Raw genomic sequence first — 23,633 nt, 5'->3', positions numbered from 1 at the left:
AAAAAAAAAAAAAAAACTCCGGTAACATCAGTTCTATGACATGTAGATTTGTAACTTCGAATTAACATTGAAGGGTTATCACCCAAGAAAAGAACACCATGACCTGATGGGTTAGAACAGGAATCATATAGTAATGGATTTGATTTGTCAAAAGCAAACTCTTACCTGAAACTGTTACTGCATGAAATTAAAAAGGGTAAATATCTTAGTGAAAGTAATCTACAACTCACTGGAAAAAAAAATTGCAGAAAAAAGAACTGCTTGGAACCACACATCTGCATTGCAGAATGAATATGTTAGAGCTCAATTCAGTCCCAAACAGGAGAGGTTTTTTTTTTTTTTTGCTCTACGCTAATTCAACTCCATCATGGCTTGAAACGCCTCTTTCCTCTCCCAAGATCATCCCAACTTTTGATGGATCAGCAGAAGTTCGACAGATCGGACAAATGGATGTCTTCAACAGCCAGGAGTCTATGCATTGAGCATGGAAGCTGTGCCTGCAGTTTGGCAACAATTTGCACTTGTCACCTTTCCTGAAATTCTCCAAGCAAACAACACAATCCACGGGGCTGCTCCCTTTCTCAGCTGCCTTGTAGTCAAAGCTAGGTAGCTTCTTCAGGTCCTCATCCGACATCTTTTTGGCTCTATTGTTGCTGCTTATTTGGACCAAGCCGCCATCTTCAAACTCTCTCCTGAATGCCCTCCCAACAATACAGACATGAATCACCACCAAAACTGCAACTCCCACAAATAAGAGTACCACAGAGAAGACAATTTCCATAACCATATACTACCAGTTGTACAAATTTCCAAACAGATTTTCCCACGAAATCTCTCTCACCTACTCATGACAATAAGTTCCAACACAATTATCCAGCTCTCATTCTGTTCTTGCCAACTGCAACAGGCAGAAAAGCTGAAAGCATTGAGAGAACAAGAAGTGTCATTGATTTCTCAAAAATTCAGAATGTGGTGATCATTATTTCCTGTAAGAGGTTGAATAGTCTGAAGCAGAAGAAAGGCTTAGAGGAAAGACCAAGGCCTGGTACTTACTAGTTACATGTGTTCAATGAGGTCTGACAGGTTTGGTGGGCTCAGACACTGAAAAATGGCATTTTGTCAATTGTTAAAATGCGTGCAGGAGCTGTACTTTTGTATTGTTAAACTTCAAAGGCCATCTGAAGCTGACCAATAATGCTGACCTTTTATAGACAAATACAAGGGAAGTTTACACATTGAACCTTGATTTTGTTTTTTATCTGCATACAATACAATATAATCTAATATATCCCCTTACATACATTATTATTATTAACTTAAAATTTGTGTTAATTAGTTAATGTTCATCAATGATTACCTTGGTTGACATGGTCTCCATACAGCAAGCACTACAGCATTCAAAAAGAAATTCATAAAAAGGGATGATGTTGCTTTAAGATATATTTACCATCATTTTCCAATTCCTTATTATTATATCAAAATATATAGCTGGCTAGTGAAATAATGAAGCAGACTGCTTTCCCAATCAAAGCCATACATATTGGGCATTTGCTTTAGAATCGGCTTTAAAAAAAAAAATCCCTTTAAATTATTAAGAAATTTCAGTCCGTACTCTTTTATTGTTTTCAATTGGTTAATGAAAATTAAACGTAATAAAAAATTAAATTTTATTTATATTTTTTTAAGTAATTTCAAGATTTGTTAAAATATTATGTATTTTTAAAAAAACAATAAAGAATTTTCATAATGTATTAAAAACTAAAAAAATATAATCAATATCCTTATCATCTTCGTCACCATTTAATTTATAATATATTTTAAAATGAAAATGAAATATATTATCACATAAAGAATCATGGTTGTCCATAACTTAATTATAACAATGATCCACTCTATAATATGATTGTGTCCCTAACATCTACATGAAATTAAAACCAACACAACCATGAGAAAGATGGCCACCCCAATTTTTTTTATTTTTTATTTATTTTTTGCGCCGATTCTCCAACTTAATTGTAGAAACAAAAATAATGAAATGATTCCCTTTGCTGGTTGGAGATTCAATTTTTTTTTATTATTAATACTTTCAAAACACTTTTTCATATATATTTATTTTACTTTTTTTATTAACATCAATTTCTCATTATGAATCTGAATTTCGTTCAATTAAAATTTATTTATTATATTTAAATATTTGATTCAATAATAACATATATTTATTTTTATTGAACGAGTTACACTTCGAAACTTTTTCAACCAACTTATGTCAATTTTTGTCACATTTGGGTGAAATGTGGCAATAGTCCATTTATGCCCTTGTTCTTTCTTGGGGTTTTAAAGTTTAGCTACCTAGTATATACTCATAATTAATCTATATTTTTTAAATTCTCTCTTTTTTATTTTTTATTCGATGTTGGAAGAAAATAAATCAAAACGACCCATTTATAAATTTTAAAAATTTCACTCTAATGTATACAATATATCTTTCTATATCGATACACAAGAGTATGAAAAATTAAAAATTTTAATTGTATAAATATGTGATTTTTGTGAAATTGTTACTGAATATTATTTAAATAAAAAACTAAAATTAAAAAAATATAAATGAATTCAAGCATGGAAGGGTGAGATTAACACCAAGCAAACAAAACACGTCAGCTTCCTTATCGGTAGAGTGATGCATTAATCCGTTGCATGGATTCTATTTGCTTGCATGAAAAAGCTCCAACGTTAATTGCGTATGACCAATCTTTACTCATCTTTTTCGCTATATTCGGATTAATTATTTGCTTAATTTAGTCACATGGCTTACACTTCTAGCCATTGACAACAAGTTCACAGAGCTTGCAAAACTCTTTTCTTCTTTCTCCAGCTGCACTTTTTTCATCTCCAGAGCTGTAAAAAATGGTGGCCATAGGGCTTATTAGAACCATCGTAGGGATCATCGGTTAGTCCTTGCAAAACCCTTTTCTCAATACTACTTTAATCCAACTGATCATGGCCTAAACTAATATTGTAAGAAACGAATGTCACGAAGTTTAAACACAGATCATGGCCTAAATTATAACAAAATGTTACGTGAATTTTCTAACTTACTTTTACGTTGTATTTCTTTGTTTTCTCAGGTAATGTGATCTCCTTTTTCCTGTTTCTGTCCCCAACGTAGGCACTACTCACTCCATGATCTCTTTGTTGGAAACTTAATTAACATAATCGAATTTTAATTCACCGACTAATTATTTGTTAAGCTGATTTTTGCAGACCAACATTTGTTAAAATATGGAAAGCTAAATCGGTGCAGGAGTTCAAGCCCGATCCATACATAGCAACCGTGCTGAACTGCATGGTGTGGGTTTTCTATGGTCTCCCTTACGTCCATCCCGACAGCCTGTTGGTCGTTACGATCAATGGCATAGGTCTTGTCATAGAGCTCGCCTACGTCGCCATCTTCTTCATCTACTCCCCTTGGAGCAAGCGAGTACGTAAATGTTTCTGTATCAACATAACATTTCTCAAATCCATCAATTACTTTAGTTGTTTTGGTTTCTTTTCGTTTGCAGAGGAGGATTGCTTTAGCTCTTGTAATCGAAGTCATATTCATGGCGGTTGTGATTTTCATTACCCTATTTTTCTTTCACACTACCAAGATAAGGTCTGGGATTGTAGGAATATTGGCCATTATCTTCAATGTAATCATGTATTCGTCCCCATTGACAGTCATGGTAGGTGAATTTTTACCTTCTTTTTTTTTTAACCATGAATTAGCAGACGAAATCTGCTTGTTTTCTGCATATTTTTAAAGTATTTAACTCCTTCACTTTCGGTAGAAATTGGTGATCAGGACAAAGAGTGTGAAGTACATGCCGTTTTATCTCTCTCTTTTTAACTTCTTGAATGGCATTGTTTGGGTGGTTTATGCATCACTCGAGTTTGATCCTTATATCCTGGTAAGTAGTACTCTATGACAAGGATATTCAATCTAAAATTAACTAGTGACATGAATGAGGATAACTATAACGGTCAATTTTTGTGTAAGAACCATAAACTTATCACAGGTTTTGATACCGTATGATAGTTGAAGATAATCTTATACTATATTTATGTTTAAAGATATTCTTAAATTAATAAATATGAAATTTGTTTTTTCACTATTTCAATTATACAATCTCCGACATATAAATAATAAAAAAAATTCATTTTTTTAACGCATTTGTAGGTTCCAAATGGGATGGGATCCCTGTTAGGCTTGTTGCAGCTCATACTTTATGCAACCTACTACAGAACGACCAATTGGGACGATGAACCACCTAGAGAAGTTCAACTTCCAGACGTTTGATCACACCATCAAGTTTTCTGGTTTTATTGTTTGGTCCTGGTCTTGGCTCTTCTTTCTCCTGTCAGTTGATTCCTTTTTGTATAGATAGATACAAACGCTTGCATCTCTGTGTTAAATATTTGTATCAAGCATGAATCGAACTGTGTTCCAAGAGATGTTGGTAAATGGTCGACCTGGTTCTTTGGTTGTCAAACATTAGCCTTTCTTCTCTTCATTTACTGAGTCCTTGGGATTTCTACCTATTTTGGTAATCCCACAACATCTAGAAATGAGAGAAAATGGTTTGCATAAGCAAAGCAAACTTGTGGGGAGAAACAAGAAGAAAGAAGCAGACAGATATCTTACGAGGATAGAGGCTAAAACAACAATCCACCATGCTTCTGCAGAAGCCAGACACCATACCAGCTGATATAGATCAACTTTAATAATGTTGATTATTACTTAAGCGTATAAAGAGTTATCTTACAAAAGGGGTGGAGGGGGGGCCAGTCCACAACCAGACTGGCAAATCGAGTAAATACACAGATATGGGGAACCCCTTAAAAAATTATAAGAGAAAATAACAAAGGGAAAAGCTTTACATCATTCGACAAAGTGAAATGTAGCACAGCTCCTGAGCCTATACCCACCACCACCTTTTCCTCTCAGCTTGGTATCTGATTGTTGTTTTGCTTTTTCATAGTAAATACAAACTGGGACCTCTCTAACTTTAAAATAAAGTCTCACAATCTTTTAGCTGCATCATGGAGTAATTTTTCAAGGCCCTCGATACCTCCGGAAGCAAAGACAGCCCTGCTGTTGATCGACAGGAATCATACCTCCACCTTTTGATGTGTCTATGGCCTCCAGCATAGAAACTACCTCATCCATTTCAGGCCGCTTGTCAGGGTTAGCATCCCAACATCGTTTCATTACATTTGCTAGAGAACTGGGGCAACATCTCGGTATCTCTGGTCTCAAATTCTGTGTTTTTAATATCAGGACAATTAGCAATGAAAAAGCCAGGAAATGGGGTCTAAGGTGCAAATATTTCATAATATGACACAAGCAATAATGCTCCATTCTAGGGGGAAAACCAAAGAAGGACAGGAAAGCAAAATTATAAGGATAGGGGCCAATGGAATACCTGGCGAACCACAGCTGAAGTCACTTCAGAGAAACTAAGATCAGGATATGGCATGTCACAACAATATATCTCCCATAAACAGATGCCAAAACTGTACACATCGCATTTCCTGTTATATGGGTTGCCATTGAGAACCTGTAAACCTCCCATTTGATGAGTTACTAATCATTCAATCAACAATTTTTACCCTTTTCTTTCACCTTCTCTCTAATTAGCTGAAACATTAAAGTTACAGATTTAATACCATCACATTCACTCAAAAAGCTCCAAAGCAAAAACTTCCCATCATTAAATCAAATAAAATAGTTTCAACAGGAGCTGTCTTTTTTTAATGATGTTATAAGGTGTTCACTTCATGATAAATATTCAAGCATGTATCATTCATCCCTTGGGCCTACGATACCATTAATTATACTATAAAATCCAAAAGAAAAACCAACTCACATTCCAAAAAAAAAACCTTGAAGTTTCATTTCAGAGTCCTGCATGAAAATAGTAAAATTGAAATGGCAATAACCTCCATACCTCTGGAGCCATGTAACCAAGGGTTCCTGTCTCTCCAGTCATGTCATTAGGATTTGAAGCCTCAACACGAGCAACCCCAAAATCAGCAATTTTTACCGTGCGTGTCTTGTCTAACAACATGTTCTCTGTCTTTACATCTCTGTGGACAATCTTCTGTGAATGAAGGTAACTCAACCTACAAAAATGATAGACACCCCTCTAAGCCAGAGAAAATTTCAAAACATGCTTGGGCTGTCAAACCACAATACAATAAAGAAAAGAAACAAACAGAAAATGGGACAAAAGGTTTTTTTTTTTTTTGGTCAATGAAAATGGGACATTGGTTAGAGTACCCTCTAGCAAGATCAAGCGCAAGTTGAACAACCACTTTGAAAGCTAGCTTCCTTCTCCTGTTCTTTATAAGATAAGATTTCAGAGCTCCACCAGGTAAATATTCCACAACAACACAACACACACTAGTTGGCATGCCCATTTGACCATTCTCAGTTTGTATTTGTAGCCCTGATGAGCCCATTGTTGCCCCTATAAACTGGAAAGGGATAAACAAGAATTAGTAAGAATAAGAATCTACCTAGAGGCTCAACAACCATAGCTAAAACAGTGATGTTCTCTGCCAGAAAATATACACTACAGAGCTTCCTAGATATCCAAGCTGTTTCTAAATCCTAAAGCACTACGAGTAGGTGACATAAACCCCTGGATTTATGTCCAATTAGTCTAGTTGCATTTCATAATCACTCTAAAGCAGTAGATACTGCCACTCAACCAATAACCCTGACTCCAACAGACTCATTGATTCAAGGAAGTTTTCGATTAATAAAACTTAATTCCAAAGACAAAAGGAAAATTTATTTTACCTAATTTTTCCTTTCCTAGTTTATGAAGAGGAATAACATATGCGATTATAGAAGGGGAAGCTAGTAGATGGAAACAAAAAAATAATTGATGCTATGAAATATTAAGTCTTCTGAAGAAGAGATCATGGAGATTTTGGCAATCTTGGATAATTTCATATTAATATATCAGTACAAGCAGAAGCAAATTCTTGGTGGGATTTAATTCTGAAAACATTCCCTGATCCTCTCCCTGTCGTCCAAAACAACAATCCCCCAACAACACACCCCAAAAAGGGAAAGGATTCCTAAACCAAAAGAGAACCACCACGAATCATGAAGGCATGAGAAGAGTTTCCAAAAGCTGAATACATGTTAAATGGCCTTGTTCTGAGGGGAAAAATCATGAGGGCAGGGAATCAAGAGAGCCATGGGCAACCACCTATCTAAAAAAGGTTTGCCAATAAAGTAAATATAATCAAGTCCATCTCACATGAGTGCACAGTTATGCAGCAACAGATATAAATAATTAGAAAGAGTATTTCTCTTCCAGGCATTTTAGCTTTCTCAATGAATTAGTTCATATTTAAAGTTATACTTTGAAGTGTCCAAGATTATATGGAAATGACAATCATCTACAACATACCAAATTTTTTCGTGTATTATATAGAATGTGAACTTCAATCTCTTGAAAGAAAACAGAGACGGGAGAAGGAAAGGGAAGCAAGGTAAACAAGTGCTACCTCAACCTCTTAAAAGAAAAAAAGTCCAATAGGAAAGATTTGATTCAAGGAAACTAAAATTCTTTGTGGCACAACAGGTCATTACCAAATATGGTGAGGGATGTATTTTCTCACAGCATTTTAATTTGTATCAATAACTTAACTATTGGCAATTTTAAGTTGTGGAGAACCATTTACTAGAAAATGAGAAGACAGAAGGTATCTCCTCAAGCCATGCATCTGTGGTAGTTGGTCATCAGTTTTGTGCATGTCGGGTGTGCATTTCTTTCTATTTGGGGCTGGAGGAGTTTGGAGATTTTTATTATGGTGCCAGAAACAGGTGATAGCTTTGATAATATTACTGCAATCCATCACTTTATAGATGTTCCGCCTGTGAAGACATTAACAGCAATACTAGTGACCTTTTGGTGGAGGATTCCTTAAGCACTTTATCACAGTTGAGTAATGGTTTCAGAAAGAAAATTTCCAAGCATTTATGCAAAAAGCCCAGGCTTTCCAAAATCCGCCCACAAATGTCTTCACACAAAAAGGATAAAAAAAAAAGCTTCTGCTAAATTAGAAATTGACCTTTGTAACATTGGGATGCTCAAGTTTATGCCACACGGAAACTTCTTGCGAGAAAGCTGCCCTTAATGAGGCAATCTCAGCTTCTGTCCTGTGGCCCTCCTCACCCCAGTCAAGCAGCTTCACTGAGGACCAAGAAAGGCACCAAAAACCATTGTAGTAAAACAAATAGAGATTTGTAATAAGATATAACCAGATTAATCAAATAGATCTTATCTTGGTTAGGATAAGCGGCTGTATTATTAACATAATGAGCAAATAACATACTGGAATTACAATTTCCAGCTATGAAATTCATTTGACAGTATAATTTTTTTCTTTTCAGATTTATACATTTTTTATTTCCATAATATTAACTAACAGCTAGGATCACATGAAAAGTTAATTATTACAACAACATTATCCAAGTTGCTGATGCTGGAACCAGCAAATTCAACCCAAACCCGTGCAGAGTCACGGATTTTGTAAGACTACATTTAAAACTGCCAATCACCACATCACCATAACAGTCAACTGCTAAACGAAAACCAGAATTCTACTAAATGGATCCAAATAAATAACCCATAATAACATAGCAACATTAAGGCTATTGAACTATGAAGGGACCTCAAACAGCAATAACAAGTATCATAGTAGTCCACCTGGTCCAATATTGCAAACAAAAAGGAGAATAATCCTTGGAAAAAACACTTGATTTTGGCCCCTCTCAGAAGTAAAATACCCTTCAAGGAAAAAAACGGTCCCTAATTTCACAAATTAACTGATATATTCACTAATGCAAACAGAAAACCAACTGAATATCTGTTAACAACTTAAAATAGTCAATAATTTCGTTCAAAAAAAAAAAAGAGGGGGGATAAGCCTTTCAAGAAAAAAATATGTTAAAGAAAAGGAAGTACTTTGCACTGGAGATTCAAAAGAGAAACTAACCAGCAACATCGTGGCTATCATAAATGCCACGGTGAACAGTGCCAAAGGTACCACGAGCGATGACAGTTTTGATGATGAGCTTGGAAGGGTCGATCTCCCACTCCTGTCTCTCCTTGTTCACAAAAGTTGCAGCCTTATTGGTGCTACTGGGAGCAAGCTTGAGCTTTCCATCATCATCATCAACATGACCATCACCATCATCATCTCTCTTGTTCTTGCTCTTGTCAGTGGTCCAAACCCTGCTAAGATGCCTCTCAAGCTGCTCATCCAAGCTCTTCAGATCAATCTGATCTGCTCTAACAAACCCATCACTGCTTTCCTTCATACTTTTTGAAAAGATTAAAACTTTCAACACGGAATCAAAGAAAACGAAGGGAAATGAGGGTGATGCTTAATAATACGTTATGGGTAGTTCTTATAGTAGTTATAACTTAAAAACAAAGACATGCTTGTTACTTCTTGCTGTTGTTTGTTCTTCTTGTTGTTGATGTAAAAGAAGAGGCAGCAGAAGAAGAAGAAGAAGAAGAAGGAGAAAGAGAGAGTTTGTTGAGTCTCCAATCATCCATGTGGGCACATGGAATTGCCTGAACACAACGTGTGTAACTGACCCACTTTGGTCTCCTCTTCTTTACTGCTTCAATGTTTCAAATTCCTCCCTTTTAACTCCTACTTTCCTAATTTACTACCAGTCTTCTCCCTATTCTAATATTTCCATTTGACTCTAATATAAACAGTTCATAGAGGGACAAACAAAATTCAAGAAACGAATCATACATGATGTTGTATCTCAGTGGCAACAATTTTTAAACATGACTCAGTCATATCAATGTAAATAATTTACAAAAATATGATATGATGATTGCGTTTACAACCAAAGTTAATATTATTTTAAGTGAAATTATAGATATTATTCAAAATTGACATTATAAGCGATAACAAAATTGAAAATTCGAATGATTATTATTTTTTTGTATAATTTAAAAAAAATATCGAAACTATATTTTTAATTTATCTTTTATTTTTCTTATATTGGTTTCCTTCTTTTTTTTATTTTCCCTTTTTTTTTCTTAAAAATCTCATGAATGAATAGACAGATTGTGATTTAGTTAAACAATAAATGAACCACTTTACTAAAATGGAAAAGGATTTTAATCCAATAAGGTGAAAAAGTTGTCCTTCAATCAATTTTAACTCCACCAAAGCTTTAAATCTACTTTATTGAGTAGGTTACTAGGATTAAATTTTGTAGCAAATTATTGCTTATCTTAAGTGATGACATGTCAAAATTTAATAGAATAAGAAAATACTTAAAAGGTTAATAATATAGAAAAAGGAACCATTTTTTCCTACCCCTTTTTCATGTGGACACTTTTATTTGTGATCAATATCATCTTTTATTTTTTTTATATTTAAAATTTTAATTTTCAAGTTAAAAATATAAAAAAATAAAAATAATTAAAAACTTTTAATTTGAAGTTCACATATTTGAAGCTTAAATAAACATTTGATGATTAGATCATTTTAATTTAAAACAAATTCATATATTATAAGATGGTGATAAATTCATAATTTTAAAATTCCTTCTAAAAAGGTAAAAAAGAAAAATTCACCAAATTGCAATGATTATGAAGTTAACTTACTGCTAAATTTATTCTTTATATAAATAATTTAATTCATAATATCATAAACAATTTATCAAAAATAATAAAAAATAAAATTTTCACCCGACGTTTAAAATTTGTGATTTTAATTAATTAACATTCCCTTGTTTAAAAAAAATCATAATTAGTTATACGTCATGTGTCTCAAGAAATAATAATATTTTCATAAAATTTTGAAGATTATTTTTATCAAATTTTGAGGATCTAAAAGGAATATTTTGAATATTCTAATTGTTACCTCCACTAAGGTAAAAGGAAACATATCATTCCTAATGTTGGATAGGATTTAAAGATTCAACCAATCACTTTTCTCTAAATCTATCAACCTGTCCACACATAATTTGCTCTTCAATCCCAATTTCTTTTAGATTCAAAAGGTTGTAAAGATTATCGTTTGATCTCGTCCTTTTAAATTCAAAAGATTAAATTTATTTTACCAACTCCTTGATAAATAAATAAAAATAATTAAATTTGTGGTCTAAAAATAAATAAATACATTATATTTATAGCTTGGTGGGTCTCAATATACATATTTTACATTGTAATCTTGAATTGGGACCATCTGGAAATTAGTTGGCCACAAAATCTCTGCATGCCCACCGACCATGTTTTTGCCACATGCATTCGACATTTTCTTTATTAATTCTTTTTCTTTTCAACACCATCAATTTATTTAATCAAAACTTTAATTTTACAAATACTTCTCTTTTAATTCCTTCCAAACAAAGCTAAGGACTACACGTTCACATATATACCACAAGCAATATTGATCGTATTTTGGAATATTTAATTAAAAAAATAGGATAAGATCATTTTAGATTACTCGGCTCTTAAATTAAGATGCATCACATCATAATTTTATTATAATTTTATAAAAATCTTATATTCGATACTATCGTAAAAAAAAAGACTTTTCATAAAATTAGTCAACATGTTCACATATAAACACCGCGATCAATATTGATAGTACTTTGGAGCACTTTAAAAAAAAATTAGGATAAGGTAGTTATATATTTCTCGGTTCTTGAATTAAGATGAGTCACGTCATAACATATTCACACATACACGACAAACTATATCGATGGTACTTTGGAGTATTTAATTTTTTTTAAAAAAAAAGTAGGATAAGATAACTATAGATTATTCGGTTCTTGAATTAAGATGAGTCGCATCATAATTGCGTCATAATTTCATAAAAATGATACACTCAATATTAATGTCAAAAAAAGAATGTATATCCATAAAATTTGATTAATTTTTTAATGGACATACTTACAATTTCGTCTATTTTCATTACTTTATTTAATTAATAAGTCCATAAATTGCTTACAAAATGTTTAATTCAAAGTTCATTCTTTCTTTAATCAAAGATTAATATTCAAAGTTTGAATCTTTCCACACTGCTCCATTAGTTTTTTTTTATTTTTTTATTATTAGGGTTACATTATCATGAGTTCTTTTCTTCTTTACTCTTCTCATGGGGTTGACCCCAATTAATTAATGGAGCAAATTTATTAAAAGGAATTATTGGCTTTATTTTTTCATTGAAATCATAATCATCAAGTCATGTTACCCACATCAATATTTTGGTATCATTAAGGTCAAAGATTCCTTTAATTTTTTTTTTTTAAGTAAAACCCTCATTAAGCTACCAAAGGGGTTCAACTCTCTTTGGGGTCCCAAATAATTTTTTTATAGCACATAATGCACAATTAATGTGATAGAAATAAATAATAAAGATTAAGAAATCTTATGCTATTTTTACCTACTTACAACTTTGAAAATAGAAAAAAAATTAAAAACATAAAATATTCTTATTCTAATAGTGCGTCGAAAATCCTAAAAGTCTCACCTTTATAAGTTTTCTTAAATTTTATGTTAAGTTTATTTTATACATTGATTAAAAACTTCCTAAACTTCATTAATGGGTTTATATGATTGTCGCGTATTCATTTAATTAATAGTTAAATAACCGATTATTAATTAAATCTTTTAGTTTAACATAATGAAGATAATATTATAATCGGATTCGATTTCGGATAAGTTAAGTCAGGATTTTGAGTTCGAAACAGATTTTGCCACCTATAAAACGAAAGGGATGATATAATTAAGTCAAAAACGTCTAAATGAAGAAAAGATAATAATAAATGGAGAAAATAAAGAAAAGTTTTGTTTTCTGCCTTGTCAGCATCTTACTGATCTAAGGATAATTATAATTTATACAAGTTAAGTATGATCATTAGTTTTATATAGTCATTTTCAAGTTGATATCTACCAGATTAGACTGTCAACATTTGGGAAAGGCTCATCTTAAGAAGGCTCCCTCACTAAAATGTCTTTTCATTACTTTTCTTCTAGTAATTAAATTGTACTAAAAACAAATATTAAGTTATGCTTCAATCATTGACATCATCCAATCTCACTTATTCTTGACCAGTTCATCCTTTAAATCTATAGATAATCATGAATAATTATGTCTGTGAGATATTTGGTCTGGGTAACAGGTGGCAATCCTCTCCCCCAAACTTGGAAAAAGTTTCCCCTTGTGGCTACAAAGTTTGCTAGCTCTTGAGACGTCATAATTATGAAAGAAAATAACATCACATTGCAGAATGTGATTAGAGTATGTACAGAACTCAAAGATATTACATAGGGTAGTTCTTTGAAGAAGAAAGCTTAATGCTTTTATTGTATGGAAATTCTCGGTATATCCATGAAGCTGCAGTGACTCGAAGACTGTGTCTTCTGCACACTGTGCTAAAACCTTCAAAAATGGTTTCCTAGCCTTCCCAACATTGGCTTTCCAGTGTCAGCTTACCCAGACTGTTGATTTTTGGGCTTCTCAGCCTCAAGCTTCCTTAATGTTGTTGAGCTCAGCTTGCCTTGGCTAGACTCTTCGGAAACTAGATCTACAACTTCAATCTGCAGAAACTCCATGATGTTATAGCCAATTCCTTGTGATTATTTTCAAATAAGTCCGAATAAACTTGCTTCAACTTCAGAACTAATATCGAAAAAATATATAAATCACATGAATAAAAACCAGAAATTCTAACCTTCAGTTGTGAAAGGCCTCTGTCAGCTCGCTTTTTATTGACTGATATTCCACCTGGTACTGTCTCTTTGCTGCAGAAAATTAAAACCAGTCAAGTCTGCGGTTCCTTAGGTGATGAAAACAGTACCATACCCCTTGGAGTTTCAGCTTGCATTAACAAAGCCAGATCATTCTTTCAGTAGACTATAAAATAAATCCCAGTGGGAAAAATCCAGAAAGGAGAAGTAAAATTGCAAGAATCAGTAAAGCACTAAGTGAAAATGCGTCCATCTCACAAGACACGCATTAAAGGCTCAAAAGGCCTGCTAACAGGTCAAACATCATACAGCTAAATCTAAAACCACTTCATATTTAAACAACTTCAAAAGAAAAAACGCTCTGTAGCTTTATGTTACAAGACTAGAAACATGATATTCAATAACAAACCTGACAACAATGGCATCCAATTTCTCATCAACAATTGAAGGGCCATAAGGATCTGTAATTGGTTCAACTTGCACAACCAGCTCAGGTTTCATCAACTGCAGGAAGACAAACAAATTGAAGACTATGCAAAGACAAGTAAAAGATTTTCAGCAGACATTTTGCAAAAGACCTCATGTTTGGTTATATGATACATTGCATCTGATGTTGCAAGAGTGATGGTCCATGTGTTACTCCTTTCACTCTTAACTCTTACTGGAATAGATATAAAACTTTAGACAGAAGGCAATTGCAGTGTCATCAAGCTGACACTCAGACACAATGAGAGGTAAGCTAGGGAACACATGAACCACTTAATTCCTGCCATCTCAGCTACATTATGTAGCCTCACAACAAGCTGCCATAGAAAACCTAACTTCAGTTGAGTTAGAAAACTATCCCAGTATGATCACGGAAACAAAATGCAATAACCAAATAAGCACATGTTTCTAATTGAGCATGCAAGACACACACAACACATTCCTTCATTAATTACCTTTATGTAACTTTCAACATTATGCATCCTTTCCTCAATGGGCTGTATTAAATCGGAGAACTACACAAACAAATGAAAAAATATTATGCAATTTTGTTCTGCAGCCTGAAATGAAAATAAAGCATAGGATTTTGGTTATCTCAAATGGCAACCTTTATCTCATGCAATGATAGAATACATGCATAGAAGATCAATGTCTCAGCTGGAGTAGCATCAGAGATAGAGTCTAGACCAGGAATTTTTATATAAGCCGTCATGGATTTAAGATGTAAACTGTGATTTATTGTACCACAATTTTATGTTCAGTTAAGCTACATGAATTGATACTCCGATTTTTCTGATCGTTTTTCAAAATGAAAAGTATTCATTTATGAAAAATGGAAAGGACAACTACCACATACTATGATACCAGTTCACATTACTATTACTATTAGGTTATTAAATATCTTGACATAAAACAATCAACATGTTGTTTACCTGTTTATTTGTTAACATTGGACCATCGCAAACTCCAACCACAATCCGATCCATTGCCAACTCAGCTGACGACTATTGACAATGCAATACTTGTTTAGAACTCTTATGTGTTTATATGAAAGATTCAAAATAAAAACAGAACCACCAGAGAGATAGAAAACGCCTACTCTAAGGAAGAGGCGATGACCATCATGTAAGCGATCAAAGGTACCGCCAAGAACTACAGCTCCATATGAATTTGGCGGAGAAATCTTCCAATTCACAACTGATTCCTCTAAAATTGCCATCCTAAAAAGAATACCAAAATGAGAAAACAAAGGGAGTGACTTTTCAATTTGGAGGATACAAGATTCAAAGTAGCATACCATCATCTTTAACATATACCATTTTGGGCATAGTTTTGACAAAATGAAGGTTAGAATGATACCCTCCACCCTACCACATAGTATGTTAACTCCAAAGTTTCAAGGAAAATGCAATCTTTTAGGCGTACAATAGGAAACATTATGACAACAAATCTTATAGCACAGGATTAAATAATCTTTTTCAGAGCAATTAGATTGAGTTCTAAAGGCTACAACTTGTATTTTTTTTTAACTAAAATTGCTTCCTTCCACATTACAAGGAAAAAATAAATATCCCAAGCTAGTCATGCTAAAATATATGGGCAAAAAAAAATACCTTTTGTCTTGATTTTTAGCTATTAGCTTGCCTGATCAGATACCTGCACTGGAAAAGAATGTAAATTTGTTAAATTTTTCTCTCCATCTAAACAGAAACATGAGAAAAATGAAATTTTGAAAAATGAGAGAGAGAGAGAAACCGTGGAATATTCTATGTTTGGCTGCTGGGAAAGTGGAAATTGTCGAGAGATGAAGACCAGAGGGAGTGACTAAGCGAGTGAAGCGTTTGACAGAAGCACACGTGGTAAAGACAGAACGACACGTGTCACCAGTATGGTTTACTATGTTTGGACTCCTCTTTACTGTCCATTGGCAAGCCCCGACCCACTCCACAGCCCCATACCACTTGGTCTCCTCCATGGAGTCGTGGAAAATTAATGTCAATGGGTCGACCTTAGGGGAGTCCAGTCCTGCAGCAGTAGATGGTGTCCCACGAGATCATTCAAAAAATACAAGAGTATTCTCCAAATCTATAAGAGTTGAGGATTCAACTGCGACCATTAAAGAAAATATATCTTTCTTTTATCTCCTCATCTTGGATAAATTCTTACTCAAGAAAGTGACTCCAAGAAATGCAATTCCAAGGGTAGCCAACAATGAAATTCATCTACAAACTCATCAAAAGTTACAAGATAAAAATTCACGAAAATTCTTCTGAACACATATTTAAAAAATCTAATTCAATAATCGACAGATTAATAGAAAGAGTAATTCAGCTCAAGAGAGGTCATCACTAGTTTTGTAAACGTGTTTTTTTTATTTACTCGTATGACTTTTTTTACTAATTTCTTAAATTTGTACGAATCGATTCTCCATCCTTTTAATTTATTAATAAAATTATATATTTGTTTTTTCCAAAAAAGAAATCAATGCACATGGTAGGCTATGACTTTTTACTATGAATTTGATTTTTTTTTATTTGATTCTAGCATATTTAATTTAATCCAATTACAAGCAAATTTTAATTCCATCGATTTACCTTTAATTAAATAAAGTAAAAAGACTTGCAAAGAGGAATTCAAGACTAGACTAATGGATTTCAGCATGATTATACTAATTGAAATTGGAATTTACATTTTGATAAATTATCTGTGCATACATTTTCATTATATAACCTAATGTTAAAAATTCTTAGTTTTTAAAAAAATTATTTTAAAAGATTTTTGAACTTTAACCTTTGCAGATTTATGAAGCTACACTTTATGGTTAAGTAGTTGTGTACAAAATTTAGACACTGACAATTAATCGAATATAAATTTTATTTATTTATGTCTTAATTCAATATCATTTTAAAAAGGAAACAAAAGCAAGAAAACAAGCAGATTTATACACGTCATGCACCGGGAATTTTCAAAGCTCAGCTCTTTCTTATTATTTGCTAATAAAATAAATAAGTTAAGCATATATATATATATATAAATAATTCTGCGATGGGATTCTTATTTAAAACATGTTAAAAATTCTCTTCTAAGATATTATATTTAAATATCCCAATTCAACCGAATTAGCTGAAATCATCTTGGCATTGACGTTTCCCTTTGGTATTTTGAGAGAAATTGTTTTATTTTTTACATGTGCAAAACCTGGAGGCTGAAGGGACGTTGATGGTCCAGGAGGCTGAGCTTGATTCCTTGAGTTGCAAAAACCTGTCAATTTTCCAGCCAAAAATATCCTAAGTTCAAAGCTGCAAGGAACTGAGTTTTTTAGCAGCCTCCACGATTTTGACAAGCAAAAAGTGTTAGATTTTCTTGAAAAATCAAAGTGTGGATTTACATTATTTATATTTTGTATTTTATCAAAATCAAGATTAGGTTAATTTGTTCTTCATAAAGAGATAATATTAAAGTGGGTTCTATTCCGATATTAAAAATGAGTTTAAAACTTCGTATGAGTGGGATTAAGGATTCAATATATATATATATAACTAGGTCCCCTCTCTTGATCTTAATGCATTGAATCCCAACCGTTATTTTGATTAATATTATTTTCACTCTTAAATCATATATAAAGAATTATGGTAATTTTTTAATTAATATAAATTAATTATACAGAAAATTTAACAAAAGAAACCTTCCCTTGACACTAATTGTTTTTATAATTTCATAAAAAAAAAGAAAGAAACGAAAGTGGAAAATATTTAACATAGAAGTTATATACTTGATTAAATAGAATAAAATAAGATTAAATACATTTAAATGTTTTCCTAAAGTTATCTTACCAGAAATAATGTAATGCATGAAAATTATATTCATGCGTAATTTTATTTTTTTTATTAGGTATAATTTTCATAAGGTTTTCAAATCAGATAACTACACTTATCATTAAATAGAATACTTAAATACTAATTTAATATTTTATCTTATATATGTATTCCATTCTATTAATTATATACAAAAGTAATCTGTTGTAAAACTTAGTTGAGTATATCAACAATAACATAATTAATACAAACCAAAAAATAAATTTAGTTAATGTTAATTGTTTCGTAATAACACGCGGATAAAATTTTTTAATAATAAATTAAAAAGTAGGTTTAGGACTTACGTGCCCTCGGTCCGATTGTCCAATCGAAAATGAATATAATTATATTTAAAAATCGAGCAATAAAGGGTAGTTTAAGAATTTTATGATTGTAGAGGAGAAATTCTTTGTGAATGCTTGACCATCACCAAATGAAATGAGTCCAATTTCTTTCTCTTTTTTTATTCCAAGTTGCTAGCTTTTAGGAATTAACCTAGTAATGAAGAAGAAAGCATATCCGCACGTGTAATATATTATTATATTATATTATATTATATTATATATTATATATCCATGACCATGAAGAAGTAAACATAGATACGATGATTTTGCTCAACAAACTCTGACAAGTTCAACCTATATTTTAAACTCATGCTGTTTTCTTGGTTAATCTTTATTATTTTAAAAAAAAATTTCCGCATTACAATCAATTTTTCAAATAAAAAAAAAGGAATTCGATTTAATTTTTATTTCGATCTTCTAACTTTCGTCGCAGGCTTAATTATTATTATGTAATTCTTTTACTATATGTATAAATATTAAAAATTGGTGAAGGTAGCTCAAGGATGCTTCTTCTCACTGATGCAGCGAATGGGGTAGGTTTTCTTTTATTTAATTTATTTTGATTTATATTCTTTAGTAAGATTCTTTGTACTTATCTTTTATTAATATTATAACCCTTTTGGCCTTTTCAATAAAATATTAAGATTAATGAAGGTAGATAGAGGTATAGATTCTTTGAACAAACAGATTGGTTTGAGTTTGTGAGTGGGGATAAACTGACTTTCTTTAGCAAGTGTTTTGAAATTACGCATCATTAATTTTTTGAAGTCAATGAGTCAATTAAAATTTAAGTCAAGCAAGATTTGGATGTTATAATATAACTAATCTTTTTTCAATGGGTACCAAAAGAATAATCTATATGCTTTCCTATATATGGGAAAAATGGGAAATCTTTCACATGGCTCCTACAACCAATGAGTTGGCTAATAAGCTTTTCACATTTAATATCTAATAAACAGAAGATTTGGAAAATCTTTCACCTATCGTGGTTTGGATATATTTTTTGACTTTGGTATTTATCATGAGGTCTCACATTTTAAAATTTAAATCTATTTTAATATTATTTATCACGAATTTATATTTTTAATTGAAAAAATATATTTATTAGATAACTGAAGACTTTTCTTTATAAACCGAAAACTCATTCATTTTTTACTGAGATAAATTTTGTAACATTTGTATGTATTTATCATTAGAGAAATAAAGCAGACAAGACCAAAATAATTATAAATAAAAAGAGATGACTAAATTTCATTTTGGGCTGTAATTAGTTTTTGATTATGATGCATGCATCTGATTCCCTATGTGATTTTTGATTTGATGCATGAACCATCCTTCAATTTTTCATCTGAGTAATAATGGTACTATCTACATAATTTAGATTTTTTTTGACCAAGAGATGATTAGACAAAGAAACTGTCCAAATTTCTACATACTTTTCATCATATAAATTAAATCTTCTTTCATGCTATGTTTTCGTTGAAAATTTTACAATATTGAGTAAGGTCAATTCATTCCACTTAACTTTTAAAAAATTAATAATTTATATAATATAGTAATAAAAAATTTAAATTTAATGTTTTTTTTATATCGATGCCCCTTTTTTTCGAACAAAGTTTAATATAAATCATTGCATAATAATAATAATAATAAAACTAGAAGTAAGATGAAGAGGGGATTAATTATCATCATTTATATTAAAACAGACATTAAATTATCAAGAAACTATAGCTACTAATATGATTTACCAATGATAATTCCTGTGCATGGAAAGCCATAGCCGGGCAGGCCAAAAATACAAACAGAGTGAAAGAAAAACCCATCGGCGGGATTGGGAAGTTTGCATCCAGCTTGGAAATGGTCCTATCCTTTAATTTTTTCGCTGAAAATTGCTGCTTTCTACTCTCTTGGCTCTTCTCCTTAATTAGCAATTGAAATTCTTGTTCTTACCCGGATACATAACTCTTAATCTGTAGAGGTGCTATATATATTTTAGTGGCTTCATATCTATATTTTCTTTATTAAGCAGATGTCTGCATGCTTGATGATCGATGCAGTTGCTTCTTAAACCCCATCTTCATCGGTAATAGCTAACCAGTTCTTGCAATCTCTGACAAACCCTTGAAGTATCTACACCAACTCTTGAAATTTTAACCTGAAATTGAATTGAACATTTGATCCAGTGATTAATGTATTCGTTCTCTGCCCGTTGCCTTTTTCAAATTAGAAAAGACAAGAAAAGAGTACAAGTTGATACTCACCTGAGCATGAAGAGTGTGGAAAATCTTGCCTCCCACTGTGGAAAAGCTAGCGCTCACAACTTCAGCTCCTTCTTGCTCAAGAATGCCAATAACTTCATATAACATGAAGTTTTTATTCAACCCACTTATCAACATCACTTCTATGCTAGAACCCAAGTCTCTTAGTGCAACCACAGGCACACCTAAACCAACTGATGCATTCTTATTCATGATGTTGCTGCTTGCTTCAACTGACTTCATCATTTGTTCTTTGATCACTCTCAATTTCTCTATCCTTTCTCTCAAATGCTTTATATAGGCAACTGCAAGATCAAGCTGATCCGTTTGCGAAACAATTTCCTGAGAATCCCAAATTATAAGAAGTAAAATATTAGTATGTATACATATAGCACCATATGCTTCTAGATAATAATAAAAAAATTAACCTAGGTTTGAGACAATATATTTTTATTCAGATAAAATAGAGAAGTTACATGTTTTGTCAACCCGTCTTGTGGTGAGTTAATCTCCATTAAAATGCGATCAAATGTGAAGTCAGAGATTTCAATGACAACGATGAACCGTGAAAATAAATTAAGAGAAAATATATTTCAAAAAAAATCTATGAATACAACGATACTAGTTTATCTTTTATTTTATCTCTTTCTTAATAAAAACTTCAAAAAGAGTTATCATAACATGGCTACGAAAGCCCACAAAGGACATAAATGAAATAACTACTTGAGAGCGAAAGATCTTGGAAGGGTGTCCATAGTGTTATCAAACATCGGTTTTAAGTTGTTCATAAAAACAGCCATTCCCTGGTATGGACAACATTGCTATATTTTTTTGCTTAAGGTCATGGTCACGAATACCCACAAAAAGGACATAAATGAAATAATTACTTGATAGCCAAGGATCTTTGGAAGAAAAGGGTGTCCATAATGTTATCAAACATTGGTTTTTGCCCATAAAAGACAGCCATTCCCTGGTATGGATAACGTTGCTATATTTTCCTTATGCTCATCTCCCACTTCTTTGGTTTTATAGTTAAGAGAGTGGCTAGCTAGCAAAAAACATCATGAAATGATGGAGGTAAGGATAGATGCTGGAAATTTATGAAAAGATTGAGAGATTTTCAACATTAACATGCATAGGCTGACAGGTGAAAACATGAATCAAGGACCATGGGGAGGATTGAAAATTAATGATTGGAAAGGTTTTTCTCCAATCATTAGAGAGAGAAATAATTAGCCAAATTATATTGATTTCAATGATCATTCCCAATAATATATATGCTTCGGGAATGTTCAAAGCTCCAAGCTCTTGAGCAAAAAGTTTCAGAAACCAACCCAGAAATGGGTGAAGTACTCATGAGAAAGAAAGAAGGAAGGAAGGGAGAGAATTAATAACTCTATATATATACATATATATACCTCGGAGGGTTTGAAGCGCTGATGGGGAATAAGAGAGGCAAGCTTAAAGCACAAAGCTTTCATGTGAATTCTGCGGTTCCTCTCGATGGTTTTCCTATCAGGTTTCGAAGCCTCACCTCCGCTGCTCTTCATCTCTCTGACTAGCTATCTTACCCCCCTTCCTCGTTCTCCCCAGCCACACAAATTAATGCAAACCCAAATATTCTTTTGGGAGAATTCCCTATGAAATTATAGATAGACTGACGGAGAAATATGCATCACACGTACAGAGCCAGACACAAGCCAAAGACTGGTGATTTTTTTTTTGAGGGGGGATTAAAGGCCTTTTGAGGTAAAGATGTAGAGCTCTTATTTATACTACTACCACTACCCATCAATCCCCATAGCTGTAAGAATGGACAAAATACAAATGCGAGTGGGAAGGAAATCTCCCAGAAAAAGTCCGGGGGATCCGGGCCTCTTTCTCTGGTCAGTTTCTCCCTGTTGTTAAAGCATCGGGGAGCCCACTTCATGGATGCTAGTTCTTTTCTTTATCTTCTTTATAATACAAAAACATATCCTCTGTTTCTAACGTTAGTTCTCTGATTGTGAACACAAACAAAAGTTTCCCTGTCTTAATAGGCGGGCTGCTCTTCCCTAGGTTGACCCTTGACCTTTTGACTGCTCTGCTCTCTGCGGCTCTACGGATTGGCTGAGCCTCCCCCCTTCCCCCTTCGATACCTCCCTCCAATTTCCATGTACCCGCGCTGTCACCGACCACTTTTCGTTCGGTTTCTGTTTAGCTTTCCTTGCTATACTTTACTTGGTAAATGGTAATTAAGAATCCATTGGATTGATTAATGCTCTACTTTCATCAAAGTCAAAGAGAAACAAACATTTAAAAACCAGGACGGAAGGGGGTCAAAGATTAATTATTCTTCCGATTCTCGTCAAAATTTTATTAAGTCAATGCTTTGATTTTATCATGCATACTCTTACTCTATCATGATCATTGAACTTCATGCATGGACAGGTTACTTTCTTGCTATACATATGGGGCCTTCTACTCTTTGTTCCAATAAATTATGGTTTTCTTTCTTTCATATTTCCAACTTATTTGTAGGATTGACCATGTAACTAATTTCACTATTTGATAATCAATTGACTGAAAGGAAAAACAAAAAAAATTGTGTTGGCCGTAGTACCATAACAAATATAAAACATTGAATTTACTAGTCTTTTAAAAAATAATACTTTTGCCAATTTGAACTTGTATTTGAAACAATCAATTGTTAGCGTCAATTAGGGGTTTTTCCAACTTTAAACTATTAAAGTCGTCTTAAAGTTGTTTGCATGCGGGTGTGGAATATAAATATGATCTAAGTACTTTATGTTAATTTAATATAATTTTTAGTCCATTTGAGCCTCTTTTGAATTATATCAACCCCAACGAGGGGTTAGAAGAATTAAAACCAAATAAAGAATAAAGAATTGAAACCAATAA

General features: G+C 32.6%; 5 protein-coding genes across 6 annotated transcripts; 1 reads left to right on the top strand and 4 right to left on the bottom strand.

Annotated features, from left to right (window-relative positions):
• Nucleotides 1-60: 60 nt before the first annotated feature.
• Nucleotides 61-996, bottom strand: LOC110422755 (E3 ubiquitin-protein ligase ATL23-like). The gene has a single exon (XM_021436767.1). It carries the CDS (start codon nucleotides 785-787, stop codon nucleotides 347-349), a length of 441 nt encoding a protein of 146 aa, XP_021292442.1. The 5' UTR covers nucleotides 788-996; the 3' UTR covers nucleotides 61-346.
• A 1,831-nt stretch (nucleotides 997-2,827) lies between these two features.
• On the top strand, nucleotides 2,828-4,551 carry ATVEX1 (Nodulin MtN3 family protein). The gene is made up of 6 exons (XM_021436451.1): nucleotides 2,828-2,947; nucleotides 3,126-3,162; nucleotides 3,262-3,478; nucleotides 3,561-3,722; nucleotides 3,828-3,947; nucleotides 4,217-4,551. Exons 1-6 carry the CDS (start codon nucleotides 2,905-2,907, stop codon nucleotides 4,334-4,336), a joined length of 699 nt encoding a protein of 232 aa, XP_021292126.1. The 5' UTR covers nucleotides 2,828-2,904; the 3' UTR covers nucleotides 4,337-4,551.
• Nucleotides 4,552-4,742: 191 nt separating this feature from the next.
• On the bottom strand, nucleotides 4,743-9,695 carry LOC110422503 (serine/threonine-protein kinase 52-like). The gene is made up of 6 exons (XM_021436450.2): nucleotides 9,058-9,695; nucleotides 8,131-8,252; nucleotides 6,320-6,516; nucleotides 5,988-6,162; nucleotides 5,463-5,597; nucleotides 4,743-5,299 (listed from the first exon to the last, which is right to left on the bottom strand). The coding sequence occupies exons 1-6, from the start codon at nucleotides 9,380-9,382 to the stop codon at nucleotides 5,093-5,095; spliced, it is 1,161 nt and encodes a 386-aa protein (XP_021292125.1). The 5' UTR covers nucleotides 9,383-9,695; the 3' UTR covers nucleotides 4,743-5,092.
• Nucleotides 9,696-13,261: 3,566 nt separating this feature from the next.
• On the bottom strand, nucleotides 13,262-16,097 carry LOC110422602 (phosphopantetheine adenylyltransferase-like). Of its 2 annotated transcripts, XM_021436585.1 has the most exons (8): nucleotides 16,032-16,097; nucleotides 15,890-15,937; nucleotides 15,376-15,496; nucleotides 15,209-15,280; nucleotides 14,732-14,791; nucleotides 14,200-14,294; nucleotides 13,775-13,844; nucleotides 13,262-13,640 (listed from the first exon to the last, which is right to left on the bottom strand). In XM_021436585.1, the coding sequence occupies exons 3-8, from the start codon at nucleotides 15,493-15,495 to the stop codon at nucleotides 13,533-13,535; spliced, it is 525 nt and encodes a 174-aa protein (XP_021292260.1). In that variant the 5' UTR covers nucleotide 15,496; nucleotides 15,890-15,937; nucleotides 16,032-16,097; the 3' UTR covers nucleotides 13,262-13,532. The 2 variants fall into 2 exon arrangements, with proteins under 2 accessions (XP_021292260.1, XP_021292262.1); XM_021436587.1 differs by lacking the exon at nucleotides 14,732-14,791.
• A 4,091-nt stretch (nucleotides 16,098-20,188) lies between these two features.
• On the bottom strand, nucleotides 20,189-22,488 carry LOC110422704 (transcription factor bHLH162-like). The gene is made up of 3 exons (XM_021436718.1): nucleotides 22,151-22,488; nucleotides 20,736-21,074; nucleotides 20,189-20,629 (listed from the first exon to the last, which is right to left on the bottom strand). Exons 1-3 carry the CDS (start codon nucleotides 22,280-22,282, stop codon nucleotides 20,552-20,554), a joined length of 549 nt encoding a protein of 182 aa, XP_021292393.1. The 5' UTR covers nucleotides 22,283-22,488; the 3' UTR covers nucleotides 20,189-20,551.
• Nucleotides 22,489-23,633: the final 1,145 nt, after the last annotated feature.

The sequence above is a fragment of the Theobroma umbraticum genome, unplaced genomic scaffold, assembly GCF_002168275.2.
Source record: "Theobroma umbraticum cultivar Fairchild unplaced genomic scaffold, ASM216827v3 scaffold_146.0, whole genome shotgun sequence".
NCBI classification, from domain to species: Eukaryota; Viridiplantae; Streptophyta; class Magnoliopsida; order Malvales; family Malvaceae; genus Theobroma; species Theobroma umbraticum.
Note: the sequence above shows the minus strand (reverse complement) of the source record. Positions and strands in the feature narration are given on the sequence as shown.